The sequence below is a fragment of the Etheostoma cragini genome, chromosome 7 (assembly GCF_013103735.1).
Source record: "Etheostoma cragini isolate CJK2018 chromosome 7, CSU_Ecrag_1.0, whole genome shotgun sequence".
Classification (NCBI taxonomy): Eukaryota; Metazoa; Chordata; class Actinopteri; order Perciformes; family Percidae; genus Etheostoma; species Etheostoma cragini.
In genome coordinates, this window is record NC_048413.1 from 4,682,612 (window position 1) to 4,692,476 (window position 9,865).

General features: G+C 41.5%; 1 protein-coding gene across 1 annotated transcript in view; it reads left to right on the forward strand.

Annotated features, from left to right (window-relative positions):
• The window catches only part of lama5 (laminin, alpha 5), an 84,555-nt gene that overhangs the window by 56,833 nt on the left and 17,857 nt on the right, over nucleotides 1-9,865 (forward strand). The window contains exons 41-52 of the mRNA XM_034877581.1: nucleotides 172-285; nucleotides 372-502; nucleotides 783-863; nucleotides 2,874-3,088; nucleotides 3,864-3,964; nucleotides 5,443-5,626; nucleotides 6,580-6,720; nucleotides 6,882-7,033; nucleotides 7,222-7,332; nucleotides 7,479-7,590; nucleotides 8,628-8,801; nucleotides 9,545-9,741. Coding sequence (XP_034733472.1) covers nucleotides 172-285; nucleotides 372-502; nucleotides 783-863; nucleotides 2,874-3,088; nucleotides 3,864-3,964; nucleotides 5,443-5,626; nucleotides 6,580-6,720; nucleotides 6,882-7,033; nucleotides 7,222-7,332; nucleotides 7,479-7,590; nucleotides 8,628-8,801; nucleotides 9,545-9,741 — 1,713 coding nt within the window. The remainder of the gene's footprint in view (nucleotides 1-171; nucleotides 286-371; nucleotides 503-782; nucleotides 864-2,873; nucleotides 3,089-3,863; nucleotides 3,965-5,442; nucleotides 5,627-6,579; nucleotides 6,721-6,881; nucleotides 7,034-7,221; nucleotides 7,333-7,478; nucleotides 7,591-8,627; nucleotides 8,802-9,544; nucleotides 9,742-9,865) is intronic.

Consider the following 9,865-nt stretch of genomic DNA (forward strand, 5'->3'; position numbering starts at 1 on the left):
AAGATGTGTTGCGCTTTGCCCCCTTGTTTCAACATCATACATCCATAAAACGTACAAACACAGCAACACAATTACTACCAGGCTACAAGTTTTACTTGGCGTCAACATACCATGGAGTACTACTAACAACAATGTAATCTGACTTTAATGTTTCTCTCTTCCTCTCTTTAGAAATGTGCTCCGGGTTACTACAGAGACACTATTGGCCTGTTTCTGGGCAAGTGTGTTCCTTGTAATTGTAACGGACACTCGGACCACTGTCTGGACGGATCTGGAATCTGTTTGGTGAGATACACGCTCAAACCTTTCTGTCCTTCTTCATATCTCTCCCCCTCAGCAATAAGCCATCCTTTATTCTCTCTGTCCATCAGAACTGCCAGCACAACACCGCTGGCGACCACTGCGAGAGGTGCCTGGGTGGTTTCCTTGGCAACAACAGTCTTGACGGTCAGGCCGTGTCATGCTCCAGTTGTCCCTGCCCACTAAGGGTCCCATCCAACAAGTCAGTACATTTCACTCTCTTTCTTCAGGATTTCTTGATTTATTATGTCATGTATTCCAAGATGAATTTATTTGATTAGAAATATAAAATAGGACTGGATGTAGATACTTAGAAAGCTTTGAAGGCTGGCTGCTGGATCCTAAACATCACAAATCAAATCACAAACAAAGCTACTATAAGCAGCACAAACACAGGGAGAGCACACAAAGACCCAGCCGGGGATGGACTCTACAGGGCCTACTGTCTGCTAACCACTGCTTGTTTTGGTCTCTGTGTGCAGCTTTGCAGAGGGATGTGTGCAGAAAGTGGACAGGATGCAGTGTCTGTGTATGCCGGGCTACGCTGGACCACACTGTGAGAGGTAGTGCAGCTCCTGAACATCGATTTACAAAACCTTTTGTTTAGTTTTTCTTTCTTTTAACCACATTAGAGTACGTTCTCATCTGCCCGCTGACTTTGACATGTTTATTACCTAATCTGAATGACAAAGGCTTATCTTTTGTTTTAAAATGTACTCATTTTATTGTTATTTATTTAGTTGTTTGTTTTAAGGGGGTTAATAGAGGAAATATATATCAGATATCTGCGTAAAATAGCCCCAGTTAATTACTGACATTTCTGTATCATTGTATTTTATTTTTAATTATGCAAATCCGGAATTATTTTATTAAAAATCCAATAATTTGCATACATTTCTGTAACAGAAATGTGAACATTGGATAAAGCCTCGTTCAAAGACTTGGTTAATTTTCATGTTGGAGGCGATGGTTTTTACACTCTTTCTATACTTTTAGAAAATACTGTGAACAGCTGTAAATATGAATGATATCTGAACAACTCCCTATGTAAAAGCTTCATAATGCTGAGAACTAAACCTTTAAAGATATGGATTGTAAACTTCAGACATTCAGAAATTCGAACACACCACAGTTGTTAACCAAAAGATGATTACTCACATTAAGGAAATTCTTTTTTTTATTACAAGTTTTCTGAAATTCTTAAGTTTAAATATGCAAATGCTAACTTTTGGTGAATGTACAGAAACAAATAGACGAAGTGTAGAGCACTTAAACACCTAAATGTGTATTTTGGATGTTTTCTTTCAACTAGTCTGAAGAAGACATGTTAAGAGAGTAAAACATTCCAAAACCTCAAAATAAAAATATGATTTGTTTGCCTGTATTGTCTCCCCTTAAAGCAAAACTTCACCAAAATGTAACCTAGGGTCTTTTTGTGAATGTACCAGAGTCAAACTTTCATTTAAAAGAATATTTAAGACGGATGTGCCACTTTTAAGATTGAGTATATTAACGTTTTTGGTCAAATGACTGACAAGATGGCAGATAGCATAAACACCAACAGCTACAGTGAATTGTTAAAACCTTTAGTAAACCCTGGTGATGCTGAGATCATGTGTAGAGACCCTGGTGATGCTGAGGTCGTGTAGAGACCCTGGTGATGCTGAGGTCATGTGTAGAGACCCTGGTGATGCTGAGGTCATGTGTAGACCCCCGGTGATGCTGAGGTCATGTATAGAGACCCTGGTGATGCTGAGGTCATTTGTAGAGACCCTGGTGATGCTGAGGTCATGTGTAGAGACCCTGGTGATGCTGAGGTCATGTGTAGAGACCCTGGTGATGCTGGGTCATGTGTAGAGACCCTGGTGATGCTGGGTCATATGTAGAGACCCTGGTGATGCTTGGTCATGTGTAGAGACCCTGGTGAAGCTGGGTCATGTGTAGAGACCCTGGTGATGCTGGGTCATATGTAGAGACCCTGGGGATGCTTGGTCATGTGTAGAGACCCTGGTGATGCTGAGGTCATGTGTAGAGACCCTGGTGATGCTGGGTCATATGTAGAGACCCTGGTGATGCTGAGGTCATGTGTAGAGACCCTGGTGATGCTGAGTTCATGTGTAGAGAACCTGGTGAGACTTGGAGCAGCGTCTCATGTTGTGTCGAACCTTCTTAGTGATTATAAATGTTGAGTTTGATGCTATCATAGTAGTGCCCCTAACTCTCCCATTCAAAAGAACATTTGACCCAAAAAGTGTTGTTTCCGTCCTAAATGTGCTTTTAAACTAAAGTTTGACCCACGTACATTCACAAAAAGAGCCTAGGTTACATTTTGGCGAGAGTTACACTTCAAGTAGTAACTACAATGGCAGTGTACTGGATTCTTAGTGGATAATATGACGACTCAGTTTATAATTTTGGCTTAATACGTCACAAAAATCTTCAAAGAAATATTCATCGTCACCAATTGCGTCTTGTAATTATCTAATAAGGAATTTGAAAGAAAAAAGATTTTATATTTAAGAAGAGTAAAGGAGAACCTGCTGCAGTGTCATTAAATATCTCGCTCTTAACAGGTGTGCCCCTGGTTACTATGGAAATCCCATGGTGCTCGGCAGCAGGTGCCAGCTGTGTCATTGCCACGGCAACACAGACCCCAACATGCTGTTTACCGACTGCCACCCACTGACCGGCGAGTGTCTCAGCTGCATGCACAACACAGCCGGGCCTCACTGTGACATCTGCGCTCCTGGTTACTACGGAGACGCTGTCACCGCTAAAAACTGCACCAGTGAGTTCAGCTTCAACCTCAGTTCATGAGATGCATTCATGTGTTCATTTGATCTTACAATGCAGGGCTTTGAAGCACTGAAGCAAGCGTTGAATAAGCAGAACATAAACTTGATTATTAGAGTTAATCTCAGTTTTATCTCCAGAGTGGATCAGACTCTCCCGGGGAATATTTAAACATCACAAAATTAATATTATTTTAACCACTTTTGTTAACTCAAGCATAATATACATTTTTGTTTATCAAATTGACAGAAATAACAAGTAAATGCATAGATTTCTGTCAAAGAAGGTAACACACACTCATTGCCATTACTGTTTGCGGACCGGCCATACTCACTGTTGTGTGTAGTGTAGTGTGTGTGTGTTTGTCTGCCTGTCTCCCCCCCCCCCTTCAACTTTCAGACAGGTTGCTGATGTCACATCTACGTCTTCAAGCTCAGTTGGAGACTGCGCAGTAACGGTCAGCCATGACCGGAAAAGAGCTTCTAAGAGACTTCACTGGTCACCGTCCAGAGCAATGGGATCTGTTGGTCTATTACTTTAACTGTCTATGCTTCTAATAGACTTCACTGGTCTCCATGCAGAGCGACGGGATCTGTTGGTCCATTTCTTTAACTGTCCATGGGGAAAAGCCTGTGAAATGTTGCTGCAAAAGCTTCAATTGAGTAAAGGAATCCGAAGTTAGGACGCTGTGATGAATGCAAGACAAAAAGTTGAAGTTTGAAGTTGGATCAGCAAATAAAAAAGTTCTTTCTTTCTTTTCGTTAACGCAGAATGTAACTGCTCACCATGTGGCACCGAGTCATGTGACCCTCACACTGGGCAGTGTCGCTGCAAGGCGGGAGTCACCGGAGGGCTCTGCGACCGCTGTGAGGTAAGAGCGGCACAGCTTCTTATTAGGGTTGGGTACCGGTACCTGGAGTTGGGTACCTTTATTCAGTACTTTCCCTTTGTAATAACAAAAAATGAATTTCAGTTGTACAAATAATTCCAAACCCATTATGCTATTTACTTAGAACATTTTGATATTTTTGTAGATTTTCTGGGCCAGATGAAATTGCCTCACAGTTCACTGTCTGTGTTGAGTTTTGAAAAGTGTAACGACACGTGCAACCGCTTTACCGGCGTTGTCGTGACTTACTGTGACATTAACACACTGCAGAGTCAACGTAGTTTTGTCTGTCTGTACTAGGGCTGGGCATTATATGGATATTACGTCAATATCTTGATATGAGACTACATATCGTCTTAGATTTTAGATATCGTTACATCATGATATGACATGAGTGTTGTCTTTTCCTGGTTTTAAATGCTGCATTGCAGTAAAGTGATGTACTTACCAGACTGTTCTAGCTCTTCTATTATTTTTGCCTTTTCCCCACTTAGACATTATATCTAAATTAATGATGATTATCTAACTAAAATCTAAGTGTGAAGATATTTTCTTAAAGTACCAATTGTCAACCATAGAATATCGCCACAATATGGACATCGAGGTATTTGGTCAAGAATATGGTGATATCCGATTTCCTCCTTATGGCCCAGCCCTTGTCTGTACCACAGCTCTAGTTCTTCATCCTCCACACCGGACCTCAGGTCTCATCCTCCTAATTATGACAACATTTCGTGCAAATATCTAATAGGATACAATAATGAAGTGATGACTGTATTGATCCTCTGTGCTGCTGGGTTGAAAATGTGTGTGAAACATCCATGTTTTCCTAAAAAGTACATTTAAAGCATGGCGCGTAACTTTTTAAAATTAATAAATGTCCATTTAATTTAGGCAGAAGGCTTTTATCATGTGGACATGCTTTGTCTTAGAAACTATGCACTATATCCTTAATCCATTTGTACTAAATTGCTTCACAGACTTACTGCATATACGAGTCTGGATAGACATGGATGTAAACTTGAAGTGGTTGGCAGAAAGGTCACAACCTAAATTTTGTTATTGTGAATTATGAATTTGAAATACAATTCGGCATTTACAAACAAGATAAAAACAGTTGGAAGCTTCTAGTTCAAACAAGAGGCAGATGATAACACTTGCAATATTGCTTCTAAGATCACAACAATGAGCCTTTCTGTTCAGAAAAGGAAGTAACTTTACCAGCTTCATCTCGTGCCTCTTGTGAGAATGAAATATTTTACATAATAGTTTATTTTTATTACAGCATCAGGGGCCAGTTTCTTTCAACACCACAAAAGGATGTGTAAAATATATTTCTGTAACATGACTTTTGATTTCAAGAAGAACTCAATAGTATGACGTTGGCTCAAACATCCCCTGTTTGAGGACGGGAACTATTGAGGACAGGACAATCGGCCTGATTGTGTTTTCCATCTCAGGACGCCAGGTTTGGCTTTGACTCGTGCTCCGGCTGTCGCCAGTGTGACTGTGACGCCTCTGCAGCTCTGGTCCAGCCATGTGACCCGCGGAGCGGTCAGTGCGCCTGTCGGCCCGGGGTCAACGGGCCCAGCTGCAAACAGTGCGCCCCCGGACACTGGGATTACGGACCCAACGGATGCAAGAGTGAGTGCTTGCATGACCACTACACAGCGTAAATGTGCTGCATTTATATAGCAGCTTTTTCAGTCTTAACGACTACTCAAAGCACTTTTATATCATTCAGGATACATTCACCATTCACACACATTCATACACTGTGGCCGAGGCTGCCGTACAAGGTGCCACCTGCTCATCAGATAAACATCCACACACATTCACACTCCGATGCGCAGCACCGGAGTGTGAATGTTGGCAGGCAACCGCTCTACCACTGAGCCACAGCCGCCCCTACGTACTGTACTTTTGTATACTTTTTATTGATTTTTTTTAATGCGATTACAATTACAACTTATCACAACCCCCCTGTCCACAACAGAATTTGGTTTCCAGATTTTCTCATACACCCCCAATTTGTTTTTTAATATAAATGTTAATCTTACCATGGACTTCCATTGCACCATATTTTTGATCCAAGCACTGATTGCAGCTGCCTCCATTTTGTTTCTTCCAGATGAGAGCTATACCTTTGTCTGTAGTATAGAAAAATCAACAAATTAATATTCTTGGGCGTTCAGATTCAGATGTGTTGGATACAGGTGCAGCAATGTCATCTAGTGAAATGTTCTACTTTTGTAGACTTTAGTCTTTATTTATTTTAAAATGTATGCTCAGGTTAAACTGATTTCTTCTTTGATTATTTTTAATATTGTGGTGCATTATGTTATTTATAATTTTATTGTACTTTACTGTTTGTCAAAGTACTTAGTAAATAGTTTCCACAGCAGTCATATTAATAGTAGCTGTAGTGACTAGCAGAACCAATCATTTTAGTTTTTGTAGCATGAAGAGTCCTAGTCGCGATATCCGATGTTAGCCTTTATCGTTGACTTGCGGTTGCTGCTGTCATTATTAAATCACACTGAGGATGCTTATTAAAAGGGGACCGCCGGTTCTGCTCCACGCCTTCTTCTCTCTAGAGTGCAGCTGCAGAGGAGGTCGCTGTGACCCTCGCACAGGAGAGTGCCGCTGTCCTGACGGGATGACAGGAAAACAGTGTGACACCTGCTCACACAAATACAGCGTACCTGTAGAGCACCAAAATGGCATGCACTGTGAACGTAAGAAAACACACACACTCACACATACGGGTTGACAGCAATTGATAAATCTGTGTGTTGAATGTCTTTATATGATACATTTAAATGTGCTTAAAAGAGAGAGAAAATACCAGAAAATTCAAAAACTGCGTGTGTGTGTGTGTCTGTGTGTTTTCTTGCAGCTTGTGACAGCTGTGTCATCGTCCTGTTGGAGGATCTGGACAAAATAAACGCCAACGTCAGCTCAGTAGCCAGTCAGTTGGGCAGTCTCAACGCCAGCTCCATGGCCTGGGCTCAGCTTCACAGTCTCAACGAGTCTGTGGAGGACATTGCTGTGAGTGCACACACACACACACACGCACCTACACACACTCACACACACTCACAAGTTCACAGACGCACACTCTCTCTCACACACACAGATGCGCACACACACAGAGATACACACGATGTAACTCAAGCCTGTAAGACTGTTGGTGTCATTACTTTTTTTATAATAAACTCATTTTCCCATGGTTCTAGCGTGCCATAGAGAACTACAATAGTACGCTGGATGACAGCAGGAGTCGGGCCGATATGATGGAGGCGGAGATCATGAACATCAATGACGACATTGATGAGCTGCAGGGCAAGGTGTGGTCACAGATGACGACCACAAACACTGAAACACACAATCTTTATTGAAAGACTTCTGTAATACTCCTTCATCAGCATGGACTGAGCCTATTATAAATGTGTGTTTCCATGTAGAACTGAGCGTGTTATGTTGTTCTTTCCAGGTGTCAGGGATGATCGCCAGGGTCGGTGACCTGCGGTACAGTACCACTAACACACACCAGAGGGCTGAGGACCTGCTGTCCTCCATTCACAACATGACCCTGGATTTAAACAGTAAGACAGAGGGCAATGACTACATTACCAATCAATTAAAAGCATCTAGTGCAACAGTGGCAAGGAAAAACTTCCAATAATATGAGATGCTGAGACAGAAACCCAAGTGATTTTTTTCATTCGCCTACATGTAAGAAAATATAATGTTTTGGTGTGTATCTATGAAGTAAAATCACATTGACATTAAAAATGAAACATTTCAGTTTTAGTTAAGTTATGTTTCTAATAAAAATAACACATCATGAGAGGGTCATGAAAAAATAAAAAGGTTCCAAATACTAACCTGTCACACGAAGATAAACCAGTAAGTTATTTAGCAGAATAGCATCCATTTGAAAGTACCAGTGTGATTTCAGAGGATGAGGTGTCTTCTAAGCCTGGAATAATTCTTTTTTTATAACTTGTGTCAGAGAGTTGATTTTTGCTGCTTTGTAACAACACATTATAAAATAAAATGTCAAGATATAATACATTCAGACTTCATTATGTAATCACAGCCGCATTATAATGTCATAATCTGGCGCATGTTGTAATAAAAACCGAATATGTGATGTGTTTTGACCAATGAAAACTAATTTGAATCCACTGAACAAGTATTAAAACAAATTTTGAGTCACCATAATTTACGCTAGAATTTCATAAAATAAAGATGACAATGTTATAAGAAATGAATGAATACATCCATTTTTGTTGGTTATGACATAATGCACCAAAATGTTACATTTACATTTTCATCAAATAGTGCAACCGTTTTGTAAGGGGGTTCAGGTCTGATTACATAATGTGACAGATTAAAGGTATATTAAGTGATGCTAATCCAATGCACTTTTGTCAAATTTAGTTAATATTTCCTCACAGTCAGCTAACTCTCTATCTTCTGTGTGCACTGACATTCTTTTGTCAGTGTTAATACAAACTGGCAGTCTTAATAGCCGCATGTGAACGGGGGGCGAATTTAAACAACAATCATTTAATACATAATGCAGGTGTTACCACACAATAAAGTGAATATTTACTACATTTTGACATTTCTACAGACTTGATGAACATGGCAAACCACTCTTCGCTGAATGACACGGAGGCAGGGCAGGACGACGGCGACAGGGAGAGGAAGATGAGGGAGGTGCAGGCCATGCTGAGGGAGATGAGGTACCGGAGCTTCGTGGGACAGAAGAAAGTGGCTGACAGAGAGAAGACCGAGGCAAACAAATGTAAGTCTACTCCCTGAGACAAACAAACCTGCGTTTGTCCGTCCTGTGGTAATACTGATGGAGACACACCATTGACTGATAAACAAGGTTATGCACATTCTCCCTCTCATCACATCAAAAAGCAACGCAGGTGGTCAGCTGTCTTTGGCGTTTCTTAATGGCGCAAAAAGTCACCTACAGGGTTATATTTGGACATGCTTGGTCGGGACCTTTGGCATCACTTCTTGACCCTCTGTGTCGCTGCCTTTGGTGTCACTTTTTTACGCTTTGGGTCGGGACCTTTGGTGTCACTTTTTGACCCTCTGGGTCTGGAACTTTGGTGTCACTTTTTGACGCTCTGGGTCGGGACCTTTGGTGTCACTTTTTGACGCTCTGGGTCAAGAGCTTTGATGTCATTTTTTGACGCTCTTGTTCGGGACATTTGGTTTTGCTTTTTGACTTGCGTCTAACATTTTGGCATCATATTTAGAGGAACTTCGTCAGGACACTTGGAGTCACTTTTTGACGCCAATTGTCCTTGGCGTCAAAAACAAAAACTTTTGGCGTCTTAAACCTAACAGGACAGTTAGGTTTAGAAAAAGATTATGGGGAGGTTACAAAATAAGTAAAAGATTAAAAACTGGGTCTTATGGAATTTGCCAAGCATACTAACTAAACTGACCCATTGCAAAGTAACCCTAACAAAAAAGTAAAAGTAAAAGATATCTCTGATGACCCCTTTGTTCCCTCCTGTTCCCTGCTAGTGTTGGAGCGTGTTAGCAAGGAGTTGGCGGGTCTTCAGGGAGAAAACAGCAATTTGGCCCAGGGGATCCGAGAGCGCCTGTCCCGCTTCCACGCTTACATGATGGAGCTCCGAGACGCCCTGAACCAAGGGGTGAACAACACAGCCAAAGCCGCAGAGATCAATAACGTCAATGAGAAGATGCTGGAGGATAACCAGGTGAGCTGGGAAACCAGCATTAACAGGGAGGGTGGAGCAGTAGGGTTGGGAAACCAACAGTAACAGGGAGGGGGGAGCAGTAGGGCTGGGAAACCAGCAGCAACAGGGAGGGGGAGCAGTAAGG